This window comes from Accipiter gentilis, chromosome 7 (genome assembly GCF_929443795.1).
Source record: "Accipiter gentilis chromosome 7, bAccGen1.1, whole genome shotgun sequence".
NCBI lineage: Eukaryota > Metazoa > Chordata > Aves > Accipitriformes > Accipitridae > Astur > Astur gentilis.
In genome coordinates this window covers 9,851,715-9,867,671 of record NC_064886.1, presented here as the reverse complement: position 1 = coordinate 9,867,671, position 15,957 = coordinate 9,851,715, and the positions used below count along the sequence as shown (strand labels likewise).

General features: G+C 47.0%; 1 protein-coding gene across 1 annotated transcript; it reads right to left on the bottom strand.

Annotated features, from left to right (window-relative positions):
- Nucleotides 1-295: 295 nt before the first annotated feature.
- Nucleotides 296-15,510, bottom strand: DRC7 (dynein regulatory complex subunit 7). Its single transcript, XM_049805584.1, has 18 exons — nucleotides 15,441-15,510; nucleotides 14,511-14,665; nucleotides 13,923-14,097; nucleotides 12,916-13,041; nucleotides 11,527-11,721; nucleotides 11,048-11,200; nucleotides 10,504-10,722; nucleotides 9,672-9,800; nucleotides 8,663-8,738; nucleotides 8,048-8,176; nucleotides 7,060-7,188; nucleotides 6,185-6,411; nucleotides 5,108-5,323; nucleotides 3,900-4,010; nucleotides 2,722-2,832; nucleotides 1,471-1,665; nucleotides 848-987; nucleotides 296-704 (listed from the first exon to the last, which is right to left on the bottom strand). The coding sequence occupies exons 2-18, from the start codon at nucleotides 14,645-14,647 to the stop codon at nucleotides 614-616; spliced, it is 2,559 nt and encodes an 852-aa protein (XP_049661541.1). The 5' UTR covers nucleotides 14,648-14,665; nucleotides 15,441-15,510; the 3' UTR covers nucleotides 296-613.
- Between the last annotated feature and the right edge of the window lie 447 nt (nucleotides 15,511-15,957).

Below are 15,957 nucleotides of genomic sequence, written 5' to 3'. Positions count from 1 at the left end.
CGCCAATATTTGTGAATAGTGAGTGGAGACATTCAAAGAGAAAAATAAAGATGTTAAAATCCAGAGTTTGTCAACTTGAGTATTAGTCTTTGCTGGGTTTTGCAGTTACTAGAGAGCTCTAAATGAGGTCAAAGAATTCTTGTATTTGTTGTGAACTCACAAGTTCAAAAGCTTTGCTTGTGCTACTTATAAAACTAAATTACAAATTTATTAAAATATTATTATGTTGGAAAAGAATCAGTATTCCCAAATAATCCTGCTCCTAATGTCAGCTAGGGAGCAGGTTTGGGGAAGAAAAGCCCTGCAATACAGCATGCATAATTTGTAGCAACTTCAGAGGCAGACCTTAAAGCTAAGGTCTCATTCAGACTTCAGTTTTAAACGTGAGGAAATTGTGTAAGAGGACAATTGATGTAATTGTAGATAGGCCTTAAAACAAAAGAGGGAAAAGAAAGAGAGTGGAATGCTACAAGTTCATTAAAATCTCCATGAATCTGATGATAATGAAAGATTTACTGCAGGCAAATAGGAAAACCTTTCCATGTTTTTTTCAGGCTGCTTCTAACAGGCTTCAGCACCGATTTCCAGTGTCTGGTGCAAAGGAATAAAGAAATCAGGCATGTCCAAGGTACTCAGCTAGGCGAGGATCCTTGCGCAGTTTCTCTTCAAGAGCAAGGTATTTCTGCGGCGCTGTCTGCTTTTCCCTAGAACAAGAAGGGGGATATCAGAGGAAAACTGCAGCAGGATATCAAGTAGAGTATTTTACAAAATAGCTTCTGTGCCAAGTTCCCGGGGGGCTTACTTATAGACCACCCCTGGACGCTACTTAGGCAGTCATTCCCAATACCTGTTGAGTCTCAGTGCTAAAATGTGGATACGAAACGCAATTTCAGAGCAACAGGTGAGGAAGTCATCCTCCTCCTCTGCGCTGAGCTGATTGTGATTTTCCTGAAACCACTGGTCCTTCTTCTGCAGCTCTTCCACTGCCTGTGAGGGGAGCGAGCAAATAGAAGTCAGGGAGAGTGAGGAACAAAGGCACGCAAAAGTGCAACTGAAAGTTCAGGGAGCCAAGAGGAAGGAAACCACAAATCGGAGCTGGTTTATTTTCATAGGAGGCAATAAGTTTGAGATGAGGTCTCACAGAACAAGAAAACAAGGGGAATCAAAATATGTGGAAGAGAGAGAGGCAGCAAAACCTGAACGTGTTGCCTCACTGTACTCAAGAAGCACTGGAGAATCAAATCAGCTCTGATTGAGATAGGGACTAAACTTTACCCTGGAGCTATTTTGTTCTTTGATCTTCACACACTAATGACAAAAAAACAAACCATACAGGCATGTTTATGGCTCTCTAAGTAATCAAAGGAGGTTTGTTTCTTGCCTGCTGTCACAATGAGATGTGTGTTAACCTCCCGTCAGTGCAGAAGAGACTCCAGTAACATGCACATCCTGGAGCAAGGCTGGGAATACCTTTTCAAAGCGAGCCTGGATGATGTTAGCTTTATCAATGAGACGATGCTTCAAATCAGTCAGGCAGTCATCTCTGACACGAAGGGCCTGCCCCTTGGTCATTTTCTTTCTGTGGCCAATTTGAATAAGGAAAGGTGCCAAGTAATCCAGATCCTGTTCCTCTTGTCCCAGAAGCTCATCCTCCATTGTGTTCTTCTGGAGGGGAAAGGACAGAGAGAGTCATGGTCCCATTTACCTGCTTCCCCAAACACCCTGTGATAAAGCAAAACAAAAGCAAAGGCCAAAACTCCTCCACTCCCTACCCCCGAGAGGAAATAATGTTTCTTTTTCCTATAGTTTAATCAAAACTACTGCTTTGCATTAGCTTTGCATACCAACACTTTCCTAATGTGGTTTTTATTCTGTAATTTATTTTCTATTGTACTTTTTAACATTTCTCCTGATTTCCTTGATTGTAGAGATGCCTCTTACACAAAACATGTTATCCACTGAGGTGCAAGAAGGGCTCTATAAAATGCATTTGTATTTGGACAGAAAGAGATTAAGATGGGGTATTTCGAGTGATACCAGCTTGTAGGCTGGCAAATAGCTGGTTCTCGCATCTTTGCTCCTGCTTGTGTTTCACGCCAGAAGTTTGGCATGTAAAACCTAATATCACCTTTTATAACCTCTCCATGCAGGAAAGCTGTGTCTAAAAACCATTTACAGGAAGCATCTTGGAGATCTTGAAAAATTGCAAGTAATTATTCTTGAATCTTTTTTTTATTTGTCCAGAACATTCATAAGGTATTAATTCCTCAACAGAGATCCTGGAACAAAATTGGTTTTGCAAGTAATAATGAAAACCAAGAAAACAACTGATGCATATCACACAAAGAAGTGCATATTTGCCTAACAAAATAAGCCCTGGCTAGAAAGATGCAGCTTGGAATCCATTATCATACTCCCCCCATAATCCCTATTATCAACTAATCCTTGTTAATTATTTTCTTTATTAACTAAACAAAATAAAACAATAATCTTTCTTTGTGATGTGAGTTTTTCCAGAAAGTCAGAAGGTCATAGCATGATCATGTTATATTTTCATGGGAAGTCAACTGAAGCTGTGCTGACTTACACCTGCTAGGAATTTGGCCCAGTATATTTTAATGATACTAAAGCTCTTCAGAGATAATTCCTCAGAGAGAAGAAGCTTACTCTGGATTTCTTTGTGTACATGTAATAAATACTAGATTAATGAAGTCTACCTACCATGGCTTCATACTGTTGTCTTCTCTTTTCATTCCTCTCTGTATTATAAATTGAAACTGTCAATTTAACATCAGTTTCTTCATTCTCACGGATCTTCAAAATATTTAACACCTTCCAAAAAAATCAGAAGAAAGACCCCTCAGCTTTCCCACAAAATGACAGTACTTTTACATGCTTGACCTGCTAACAGAGCAGATACTGCATACAAGAACCGTAGCTTAAGGTTAAATATAGAAGATCTATACAAATATGTTGATATCCTGCTGACACATCAAGCTGATAGCAGTCTTATTTTAAGACTGCTGTTCTGTATCAAATTCTTTAACACAATTATTTATATTATCTGTTAGGAAAGCTCTTCTGGAGTCACAGTCTTGCCACTACTTTTGAAATTGCACCGATAGCTTTGGCTTATTGTTTGTCTTAACTGGATATACAGCACAAGCAATGTGAATATTTTGTCCATTGATACATCAAGACTGAGAAATTTGGCAAGGTAGTTCATGAGGTCACAGTGAACTAGCTTCAAATTTCTGGAAAAAAAAATGGACTTTTGCAATCTTGTTCTTAATTACTACTAATATTCTGGGCTAATATAGTTGAGTATTCCCTCTCCAGCTCCTTCAGGGGTTCCTCTTCCTCACAAAAACATTAAAAAAATAATAAAATCCAATAGCTTTGTCTCCATCTGCTGAATGGTTGGATTTATCATGAGGTAATTACAAAGACTTCTAAGAACATGGATTTGTTACACCAGTCACAGTGTGATTAGCAGTACAAGCAATGTATTTTATGAAGTATTTCCCTACAGTTGCTCCCACAAAAAGTCACTTCAGTATTTCAGATGGGACTTCCTGGAAATGCCTAGCAACTAGATACAACATTACATACAATATCCTTTCTTTTTGGTCTCATTCCCAGGCAAAAGGCGGACATGTTTCCAGATGCCCCAATTCATATGCTGTCATTTGCTCTCCAAAACTGTCTTCCCCCCAGAGAATGAAGAGTAAGAACAACGGCTGAGTTGCAAGCTTGATCATTCAGCATGGAGACCAGCTTTGTGACACTAGAGTTTTATTGTTATCACAGTTTATGCTGAGGATGCTTTGGCAACCAGTCAGCTGAAACTGGTTCCATGCCTGACCAACTTTGACACAGTGTGGACACCTCCCTGTTACCTCTGCTTCAGATTGCCGGACTTGTTGCTTCAGCTGTTTCTCTTCCTCTGTTAGCTGCTGCAATGCTTTGTACAGATGGAGCAGCTTCTTGTCTTTTTCAGAGGACCCCGCCTGGAAGCAGAGAAGCTAGTGAAAGACAGTAGCTTGCTCTGGGTGCACGGACCAGGTACTCTGCTAACAGAAACTGGCACAATTCTGCTATAGTCAATAGTGACACTGATTTCCGTCACTGAAACATCTAATCCATGGTCAACAGTTTATTAGACTTCATTTTGATTTTGAATCCATCAGTAATGTGAGCCAGATGGCACATTTCACACTTTGCTGATGCCGCTGTTACATGGTTGGAACTGGTTTTGCAGGGTTAGAGATGAAAGGATGGCACTCCAGCAATTGTGTTCTGTGTATTCTCCCCAATGGGAAATAGAAACTTTAAAAAAATGTGCATAACATTAAATAATCCTGTATTTGCAATCTCTTTTTGATTTTCCTAAGTGTAATCGTGCAGCATCACTGCAGAATTTACTGGCAGACTTTTGCCCCTGGTTACAAGCTCACATCAATGATGTTAGTGGAGTGACCCTGAGCCCCGAATGAGAGAATTTGGCTTAATGACAGCACTCCACTTTTTTTGGGAACATCTTTTATTTAAGGCTATCTATCTATCAGCAATGCAATAAGCCTCAGCATCTTGCTCTGAGTCTGCAGGGCAAGCTCTGGGAGATTTAAGCAATGATGTGACCCAAGAAGTCCACGGCAGAATTGGAGCTAGAACCCAGGATGTCTGCTCCTGCTTTTCTGCTGTAGCCTCTTCTTCAAGAGAGAATAGCAGAGGAAATTTCAGCTTCCCTGCCATGAATCCACAGGACTGAGCCCAACAACTACTGAACGAGCATCTTGCAGGATCCCAGTGGCTGCGTCTACATTGCCTGATGACCAAGTCTGGGAAGATGACCTCAGGCACAGCCAGAGCAAGCCTTTCATGCTACACTATGTCCTGCATGCCCAGTCACTTCCAGCATGGCAGTGCATCTCCAGGGGCATTCGCATTGTCAGCCTTGGAGGCTGTCTGTGAGGGAGGGATGCAAATGGAGCAGAGGGACAGCATGGAATATGTCATGCTTGTGGTTCTTCCACTGACATTTCACCTTCCCTTTGTGTCTTGTGATCTAGAAAAACTTCAAGATATAAGTAGTTTTTCTCCATACCTGGTATGTGATGCACATTTCTGGGGTCATGATGATTTCATTTCCTTTCCTATCCCTGTCTGCTGCTTTGAAGAAATCCTTCTTTGAGGCAGTAATGTATTTATCCTTGAGGTGGTATGTCAGATGGATTGTCTCCTCTGTGATCAGAAAGATACGTTCTGCTACATCTTCATCAGCAGGCTTTTCTAGGTTTCTGTGAAAACACTCCTTGATTTGCTAATGGGAGTGGGGGAAAAAAAAAAAAAGAGATGGAAGCAGGTTAGACAACATAAAACTGGCAAGATTTGCATAGTTGGGTCAAAACCCAAGGTTAAAATTGGGCTTTTCTGCCTGGAATACAATGGCATCTCTTGGCCCATGGTCCTACTGTTCTTTCCTCTGCCTGAGAAAAAAAGTACAAAGCTGCATGAAGCAATACAGAGGTGTCCTATTTGTGGAGCTGAGTATGCTCTCCAAGCTCAAAAGTTAGCTTGGGATGCATCCCTGCCCAAGGGAACTGCAGGAAGCAAGGTATTTTGGAGCACAAGAGTTTCCCATATTCCTCAATATAGGGAAGGAAAAAGGAGCATGTTGGGTGCTGGTCCAAAGGCAGGCCACTGCATGGCTCTGTCTTGGCAGGTGAATCATCTGAGCCATACTGCCAGATGTCGTATTTCCTCCCTCTTCTGTTCTGCAAATCAGTCCTGACTAGAGGAAGAGGTAGATTACCTGCTTGTAACAAATCAGTGATAGGACACTTCATCATTAAACCATTTGACTAGTTTTGAGTCTTGTAAAAATTTCATTCCAAAATCATAGTCAAGCTTTTTTTTCTTTCCTCTGACATGCATTTTCTAAGTCTTGGTTTCCTAGTTTCATTGTAGCTGCTCAATGCAGTTTGTGACAACTGGTCACACTGTAGCTCTCTGTCAGGCAAGCAACTGTGAGACACAGCAGCTGAACAAGGCTTGGACATCCCATCTGGAGATTTGCCTTGGCTGTGCCCACTGAAAATGAACCTAAAGCCCTAGGCAGTATGTTTTGCATAGTATAAATATCACAGTGACAGATATTTTTCTGTTCCTGCTTTGGCCATACCACTATAGGCCGGGAGTTAATGTCAGTTCTAGTGCTAGCCAAGTGTATTTTCTTTCCTCTTTTGCCAAACTCCATGTGCCGAACATGCAGGAAGTCATCCCGCCCCACAAAGTACTCCGTCATCTTGGTATCATTTTCAACACGTTTCTGGAGGCCATCGACTCGCGCCTCGTTGTAAAACTCCATTGTATGTTCAGTCTCTGGTTCCAGTGACGTATATGTGTGAGCTAAGGACATAAGAGAGAATACATACATTTTCAGAGTTAGCAACCGTAATATGGTGAACACAAGCATGTCCAGAAAAGTCTCATTTTCTTCAATGACCAATAAATCAAATGTATGTAAGAGTGTAAGAGGGGAATGTTATCTCCTCACTGCTGTGTATCAATGTGCCACAGCCTGAGGACGGCAGGACAGCTTTGCAAGGCCACTGCCTTCCTTACACAATAAGGCAGTAGCAAGTGGAGCCTGGATCCTGCTCTTCCCAAACCAGGAATGGGCGCAGCCTCTTGGGGTGAAATACTGCTTTAGCAACAGATCTGATGCAGGACTTTCTCTCCCCCAGCTGCACAACACTGAGAGACTGAACATAATCCTAAGGAGAAAGTTTCTACCTCTACCACGTCTACCAGTAAAAGTAAATTATATCACCCTATATATGTGATAAGTATGTATTTTTCTTCCGTTATGCTGGAGGGGGAACACTGTCCAGGACTGGAAGACAATAACCCAATTCTCTACTCTCCACTGGAGACCACATTATTTATCTAGGCAATTCATCCAGAAGTTTGCTGCCCCCCCAACTTTTGCCACTGCTAGAAGAGATTCACATAAGTCCCATCAGCTGCAGTCGCTGCCCAGATGAGCTAGAATACCTTTAAGACCAAGGAGGTGTCCCGGGCTGAAGTATTCTGTGGTCAGCTGTGTCTGTTTATTCACTTCTCTCATATCCAACATGTCTTCTCGGTTTCTGAACCACTCCCTCACCTCTACTACTTCAGTACCTGGCAGGAGACAAACCGTTTCACAACCATACATCACTGTGTTGGAGGTGGCAAGATTCATCTGATGAGCTCTCAGTGGCTGTGCAAGCACCTTGTGCTCCTGATACAGCTGCAGTAGACAACATGTAGTCACTGGAATTGGCCCTGTGCACAGGGGCATTTTGTAGATGAATCCTAGTCTACATTTGAGTAGATGAATTACACCTTAAGAGGGTTTATTCCTCTCCATCAACAAGAACTAAAGCAATCAGCTCAGGGAGAGAAGGTGGCATGGCGGATGGCTATGGCTAGGCAAGAGAAATTCCATCCCAAATACTTAATGATAGTGTCAGGAGGGAAGGGAAATGAGATAGGGGCATTACACTACCCAAGAGCGATGAGGACAGGACACTGTATGTCCAGTTAGGAATCTGTAGTTTCCTGGACCAGCTGTTGAAGAATAATGCTTTCCAGTACAGAAATATCCACAGTCTGTAGCTGCCCCTTTTTATGGCTCCTGTCGAGACCAATGGGAATAATGATACTGTTGGATCAATTCAAACCAGTCTTCCATTTCTCTGGACACCGAAAATCCAAGCAGCTGACCTGCGACACTGAACAGCCTCACTGCTGGGGTGTAAAACAGATTAAAACTCTTGGAGGAACCCCCTAACAATGCTGGGAAGTTCTGGGGCTTGTCAGACAGGGAGCGAGATGAAGCATTTGAAGATGTGGTAGCTAAGTCCCCCACAAATGTGAAAGGAGGATAAGAAAGCACGAGAGACACTCTGGCAGAAAGGGGACCACCTCCCCCTTCCCATCAGCACACCCCAGGCTGTGTTTGTTCACTGCATCGAGTGTGTTCACTCATCCCTCTTACAGTCTAAGTCTGCGTAGACAGTGAGGCGTTTCACCAGCCCATTTCCATTCAGGTATGGTGCCCATTTCTCCAGTTTTGCTTTCTTGTACAGGATCACCTTCCTCCCCTGGGAACAGCGGGTCTCAAACTCTGCAGTGGGCAAGAGAGGTGTCAAAAAAATTGATTAATTCAAGAGGGAGAAAACCATGGTCTAAGGGAAACCGTGCAGTTATTGATTGCGTTCAGCTGCCAGTAAAGCTGTTCAGACTCTGCCTGTTGTGCTTTAATGTTATAGTATAATAACTCTTTTCTCTCCCAAAAGAGGTATTTAATAATGCAGGGGCAGTCCCTTGTGCATAGTGGTAATAGAAAGTCCATCCCAGGCAAAATCATTCAGCTGGCAGGAAAACACTGTGTGTGTGTCTGTCTGTCTGCTGGGGGGCTCCCACCCAGGATGAGACAGTGCACTGAGGGCAGGCATTCAAACGAATAGCTGTTGCTGCCTTCATCTACTGCCCTTCACTGCTGTACCTTGTCCATCCTGAAGGGAGAATTCTTGAGTAAGATAAACAAATGTCCCAAATCTACTAAAAGGTTAGCTGGGGGGCAAGCAAAAGGCAAAGGAAGAATACATACCTCTGGGAGATATCTGAATTGGGGCTACCCACGATGGTGGCATGTCAAAACTCATGTCTTCTTCCCCCTTTTCCTGCTGAAACAGAAGCAGAGATTTGCATTTTTGGCAGGTTCTCTTACTGTGCCAGGAGGCATTTTGGTTCTTGATAATGTGGTGCAGCAATCAGAGCTCAGCTCGTGCAAGGCTGCGCTGGTCCTGGGGAACACAGTAGCGCAGTTACGAGACCTGTGTCAGTCACACACAGCCTGAGGACAGAGGCAAACAGCACGCTGCAGTTCACGTGGAAGGAGAGCTTTATTGCATCCCCCCACTCTCACTAGTACACCCCTACTCAAGCCTGATGAAATGATCTTCCAGCTAACACTCATGCTGGACAGGGGACGAATGTGACAATCATCATTCAAACCAATGATGAGCTTGTTTTATGTAGACTATGGAGGGCGCTTTGCTTCATGTTTACGGGCACAGGCTGAGGAGAGTAGATAACAGGAGGGAATGTACTGTTATTGGTGTTCCTCTATCCTGCTGTGCTGGTACAATGCCTGCTTTATCATGCTACATTCTGCCACCACCAGGACAGCATACCATTTTTTGCTTCCAGTACACAACATTTTTTGGTATATTAGAGTACGTACACTTCTACATTTGGTTGGCAACTCCACCTAGCAGCCAGGAGAGCAGGGTGCCAACCAGCAGCGAAAGAGTGTCCAGAAAAAATTCAGTTTGGATTTTATTTTTTTAAATTATTTCATCCCAAAGGTCAATGCACTGGAGGCCTACAGAGATCCCTATAGCCACTCAGGACACCAGAAGTACCAGTTGGGCTCCTGCTTCAAAAAGCATCAGAACTATTCAAGATTGAGAAGGAATCTAAAGTGCCAACCAAAACCTAGCTAAAGCAACAGTGATCTGACCTGGAGAGGGCAGCAGGCAGGCAGGCAGGCCTGCAAACACACCAGTTCAATACAGCATCCTCACTGCATGAGAGCCATCATTTGGGTCACTCACCATGTCATCCGTGTCTCTGTCAGATAATTCCTTTTCCTCCTCAGCATCTGAGAGCAGCTGAAGAGGCTTGTTGATTCTTGAAAGCATAATTTCCCAGCGGATAGCGTCACCCAAGTCAAAGACAAGATCCTAGGCCACACGGAAGAAACCCACTGAACTACAGGGCAGTCTCAAGGGCCTGACACTAAACTGAATGCTGCTCCTGCACGTTTGAGGTGCTCTGGACCTGCCTGGGTGTCAGAGAGTTAAAGGATTCTAGACAGACCCTGGATGTCACTGAGGTGGTCTTGTCAGACCCTTGGCTGGTTGGTGGGACCCCAAAGACTGCCCCTGCGCCTAGAGGGCTGCAGACCCCTTTCCTCATGGTGCTTCTGCCGCAGATGAGAAGAAGTTGCTGGAAATGCTTCTGCATACTTCCTTGGGCCATGCATGGCCCCAATGTCAAGTTGCTCTAACTCAGATCCTTGCCTCCCTGACTTTGTATCAGCTGGGGAGTAGCTGAGTTGTGGGAAGAGCCTAATCAAAATCTTTCCTGCCTTGAGCCATGCCTGACAGGCTCAAAACACCCTCTGCCTTAAAAGCTGTTTGAGAGAATGAGCATTCAGCCAGCCTTAAAAGCTGATATTCTAGCACTGCAGGGGTTTAATTTGCTAGCTCAGGGTCTAGGATGTCCTGGAGCAGTTCCAGAGTCTATGTAATCTGAGCAACATCACCAGAGCTAACACAGGGAATGGTAAGTGGCAACTGGGATCACTGCTGATCTTGGACTTCCCCAGGACTCAGGTTAGCCCAACTGTCCCTCCCAGGCACAGGATGCTTAAGGGCTTGTTACCTTGCAGCCGTTCCAGCAGTCCTGCATGTTCACCCAGTAGTTCCTGTGGTTCCAGACACTCTCAATCCCAAGGAAGTGCTCATCCATGGTGCTGTGGCTGTTTCCCGTGAAGGGGTTGATGAAGAAGGTCTCAGGAACCTCCCTCTTCCCAGACAGAACCAAAACCCATGCGTGCACCCGTAAGCCATACAAAGGGTCACGCTTGGGCTTTTCCACTTCCTGTAGCACAGAGGACAGAGCAGTAATTATTGCCATTTTATTGCCTCTTTAGTCCAACCCGGTGGCAATCTTATTCTCTCCTCTGCCCATTTCTAAAGATCTCCAGGCCCTTAACACTCTTCAGAAGAGTGAGGTAGTACATACCCAATACATATTCCTGTGCCAGCACACACTGTGTTCCCAGAGGCCAAGTGATCATGGCCATGATTAGGGTTGTGTCATACTTCATGGCAGAGGGTGGTGACCTCCTTTCTTTGGTCAGCCATTACCCGTGTCTCAGCTCTTGCTCCCGGAGTTTACAGTGAGGTGGACCTCACTAACTCACCGTGACCTTCTCTTCTCTTTCCTTGTTCTTTTGAGCAGCTTCAGTTTCTGCTGCCTTCTTGGCCTCCTGCTGAAGTTCAAACTTGCTCTGCAGGTCTGGTGGGGGCTTAACTCTATACTTGTTGGACTTCTTCTTCATCCCCTCTTTTGGTACCTGCCTCCACAAAAGCAGGGTATTTGAAACCCAGCAGAGATCAAGAGAAGGGAGAAAATGTGTGGCTTACAGGTACCTCCCAGTTTCCAGCCCTTGGCAGTTTGCAGTATTGGACCCGGTGAGCAGGAATACAGTGAAGCCAAAGAGGCCTCTTAAGGAACTGTGGAAAATCACTCAAAAGATCCCTTTGGTGAGGCCCCTGCTTGGTACAGACTGAAACCTAGACCTGAAGCTGTTCCCCCTAGCTCAACTCTGGAGCTCACTGGAAATGAACAGGCTGAGCATGCATGTGGGGCTTCTCCCTGCCCACTCACTGTACGTCTTACCTCCTGTGGCTTCCTGAGCAGTGGGCACAGCTTCAGAGTCTCATCCAGGCTGCATATCTCGTGGGTGGCATACCCGTGCACACAGTAGGCATCATACCCAGCCCCGATTAGCATGGAGCACAGCAGCACGCTGAAGTCAAAGCAGTTCCCTTTCTGGTATTTCAGGATGGTGGTTGGGGAATAGAGCGAACTAGGCTTGAAAGAGAGAGATGCATGTTCACAGTGTTTGTCTTGTGAAGCTGAAACATGCACCAGGCAGAGAGAGAGAGAGAGAGAGAGAGGACATTGCCCATGTCCCTGGGCTCTGCACCCATAGGGAATCTGTTACATAAAATTCCTATACAAGCCACAGACACAAAAAGTCCCCTCCAAAGTGATGTGGGGAAATTCTGACACCAAATCTGGTGAGAAATTTAACCATAGGGAGAGATGGGCAGGAAAGCTCATCAAATTGCTGAAAACCTAACACTAACCACAACTCTGGAGTGGGGCTTACCTCCGTCTCTAGCTGGTCTGCCTGCAGTATTTCAAAGCAAAAGACACATAAGCTAAATTATAGTTCAAAGGAGGGAACATATTCCCTTCTGGCCCTCACCAGTGAGCAAGCAAAGGGATCAATATGCACATACTGCATATAGAGAGTTTCTACATAATCTGCTCCCAGATCTCAGACATCACCTTAGGTGATCAAGGCAGTCTCTGTCTGCTAAATGGAGAGACAGACTCTGTGGTCGCAAAGTGCCAGAGTTCCTCTTGAGACCCTGGAACTCCTGAGACATGCTTGGCCAGCATGAAGCTGGTGGAGAATGTTTGGGGCACTCTGCAGGGCATCAGCAGTCTTTGCTAGCAGAGTGTGCTCCCCTTGCCTTAGCTGATTCACACCAGCCAAGAACTTGCCCAAACTCTGGCATCACCCCTTCTTGTCAGTCTAGAAATCTCCCTTCAGCCACCCCAAAATATCCTGAAAATTGGGATAGAAATGTCTAAAGCCCCTAGGAATGGGTCACTGAGGTCAAGCATCATCCCCTGGGCTTTATATGCTCCTTTGTTCCAAGGCATCTTGGCCTTTAGAGGGGAAGCTTGTCAGCCGTTGCAACCCACAGCAGACCAGCTGGTCATATGGGGTGACATTTGGGGTCAGGCCCAATCTTGTAGAAATGGTGCTTAATTGCTTGACAGGTACAACACCGTACATGTACTGGGATTACGGGTCAGTCCAGAGCACACAGGGCCTGGGAAAACTGGGGGGTTGCCTAAGTAATGAGGGGATGATGTAGGAGTCAAAGACCTTTGTAATCCCAGCCACTGGGGTTTCCACATTGTGTACTGCTGAGAGGCCCTTCTGTCACCTCCATTATGTTTCTGATGGGACTGCAGCCCCTTTCTTACCGGTGTGATAGGAGACTTGAGGGGCTCCATGGTGAGGTAATCGGAGACGAAGCTGGCACAGCCATCCCAGTGGTACAGCTCTGTATAAGGCAGCAGTGTTGGCCTTATTGTTGTGCTCACAAACTTCTGTAGGGCCACAAGAGGACTTTGGTTAGCCAAGAGATGCCTGGCAGAGTGTCCTCTCCAAAGCCACCTTCAGACTGCCCCTGGATGTTGCAGCTCACATTCAGGACCTCCCTAGAGCATATCAACAGCATCAGTAATGCTCCTCATCTGTTCCGAGACAGAAACTGCATGGGGTTGAAAGGCCATCTATTTGTCTGTGGCTAAACCTTGAAGCTCATCTCAGACACATTACAGATGCGAGCCAGTTGTTCTCTTAGTTTTCAAGCAAGACAAATAGCTACTGCCCTCTCCAGCTTTTACATCCTCCAGGATTTTTTGCCTTGCATGTTAATCATATAATAAATGTTGGGGAAAGCTGGTCCAAAGTAGCCATTTCAGATGCCTGGGGAGCATCAGGTCCAGAACTAGACAACAGTTCTGCAGCTTGGGCCCAGTCCTAAACAAAACCAGACCACAAACTTCCACATTTACTTCCTTCCCTGTAACTTCTGTGAAGTTCAGAATAAGACCTAACGCTGGATCCAGACTCCATATCTGTGACTGAGCCTGAGCTTTAGCTATTTCATGTGTTTCTTTTACTTTCCTTTATGTTTCTGTGGTCTTTCCTGTTTCCTAAGCATCATGCTGCAGGGCTGCGAGCTGCCTGCAGCCTACATGGCACCACCACCATGTGCGAGGTACAACATGCTTGTGGATTTGGACAGGTGGGGTGTTCCCAGGGTGCTGTGTGCCTGCTCAGGGTGCTGTGGGCACAGCAAATGGGTTCCCATTCCCTTTGGTCAGAAAGGAGGGCAGGAAGGGCTGCTGTCCTTCCCCAGCATTCGACACTATGGAACCTGAGTGCCCCCTGTGCTATGGCCCAGCCCCACACCACCCCATACCTCCACACCACACTCGTTGACTGGGTGGAGGAAGAGCGGCTTGCGGTCGGGGCAGAGGTGAGTGTACTGCTGGAGGAAATGGTTAGCGATGTGCAGCAGCTTCTTTTCCTTCGGGGAATTTGTCTTGTATGAGGACGGTAACTGGGATGTGTCAATGGAGCTCCAGTCAAAATCACTTACAGGGTAGAAGGAGGCAGACAGACACAGGTAATAAGCCAGGAGCAATCTGGGCAAGATGACCAGCTATCAAAACATGGCAGGGGCTCCCTGTTTCCCAGGGCAAAAATGAGGATCATATCCAACAACATGATTTTGATATAGCCAAGCTCCTCTGGAGTGATGGCAAGCTGACATATACACAGAGGCTCAGGGGATCTTTATATAGTGTCATGAGACAGCATGGAATGAATGTACAATGAAGTGAGTTATCTTATCTTACTCACACGTGCCCACTCTTGGACAAACACACCAGGTCCCTTTGCTGTGCAAGGGGACCACACGTGCCATCCACACATGTACAATCTCCCCATGAAGCCCAAAAGGACCATCTCTGCTCATCCCAGTAACTGACAGACATACGTGACTTACGGTACATCACTTGGGATGCAGACTTGCTCCATAGACACCTTCATCTCCACATCCTGGAGGTTATCACTTGTCTCCAAAGCCTTCAGCTCTTCTCCTTCTGTTTGCTCCTCTTCCTCCTTCTCCTCCAGGACCTCCATTCTGCCTCCTCTGGGGCACTACAGAAATGCACGCACCAGGGTGAATTCAGGCCTGGAACCCAGATACACAGCAACACAGAAACACTCGCATGCTGGCCACAGTGATTTAGTGTATGAGCATGGCTGAGGCAGCCAGAAGTGTGACAGTAAAGGGTGAGCACTGAATTTGAGTTTGGGTTGGGCTTAGTAAATAAGTGGCTGCATGTTCCTGGACACCCTTGAGCGCAGGGCAGATGGCAGAACGGGGGAGCCTGCCTTGGCAGGGCACAGCACATCCCCACATTGTCCCCCCAGTTCATGTACTTGCATAAATGCCACGTCCTCCGTCCTGCCTGGGCTGCTGCTGGCCGGGAAGCAGCTCTGGAAAGCCGCTGGGCACCTGCCGGTGGCCCACGCCAGAGCCAGCGGGCTGCACGGAGCCTGGCCGGCTGCTCAGCGGCCTTGAAGGGAAGGGGACGTTTCGCCGCAGAGTCAGCAGCCTCCAAGGGCAGAGGGCCGCTTATATTATTTATTTACACCTCAGGGAGGTCGGGGGCTGCTTGTTTCCCCTTCCCTGCGGTCGGGCTGACCTCGCGAGGAGCAGACAGCGAGAAGGGAGGCACAGGCCTTGCACGGGGTGGGCAGCGGGAGGGGGGCGTCGCGGGGCCCAGCACCGCTCCCCGGCCTCCGCACCACCCCGACACTCTCCCGCCCCCGCCGCCCCTTCAGCCCCACAGTTCTCAAGGCCAGCTAGGCTGCAGCTGCTGCTCCCCTGCCCTCCCTCTCCCTCCGCCGCCGCCTCCCCCGGCCTCACCGCCTCCGCCGGGCCCGCGCACCATGGCAACGGCCGCCGCACAGGCGGCTTGGGGCCGCGGCTGGGGCCTGCTGCCTCCCCCGGCCCTCCCCCGGCATCTCCCAGAGCCTCCCCCCGCCCCCCTCCCCAAGGCCGCAGGCCACCCCCAGGCCCCGGGCAGCCCCCCGAGGCTCCTTAGGAGCCCATCCCGCTGGCTGGAAGCTCCCCACAGCCGGCCCGCTGCCGCCCGGGGAGAGGGCGCGTTTCTGGTGGCAGCCCCCTCCGTCCAGAAGAATTTTGGGGCAAAATGAGGAGGAAGCAGCCAAAGCCTGCCCGCCACAGGAACGCTTTGCCACCAGGCCCTCGGAGATCACAAGGCTCTTAAACCCACGAGCTTCACTCTTTGAAAAAAACAACCCAAAGAGCCCTCCTCATCCTTTTCCTTTGTTGCTTTCTAAGCCTGGGGGCTGCTGCACTGCCTTTGCATCGCTAAGTGAGTCTGTGCAAGCTTCTGTCCCAGTTAATTGCTTTGTAAAAC

Excerpts from the sequence above, each read along its gene's own strand:
- DRC7 (XM_049805584.1), bottom strand. The coding sequence starts at position 14,647 with ATGGAGGTCCTGGAGGAGAAGGAGGAAGAGGAGCAAACAGAAGGAGAA. Across the intron at positions 8,177-8,662 it reads AATTCAGATATCTCCCAGAG|AGTTTGAGACCCGCTGTTCC; the intron begins GTATGTATTCTT and ends TGCCCACTGCAG. Across the intron at positions 5,324-6,184 it reads TTAACTCCCGGCCTATAGTG|CAAATCAAGGAGTGTTTTCA; the intron begins GTATGGCCAAAG and ends CACTCCCATTAG.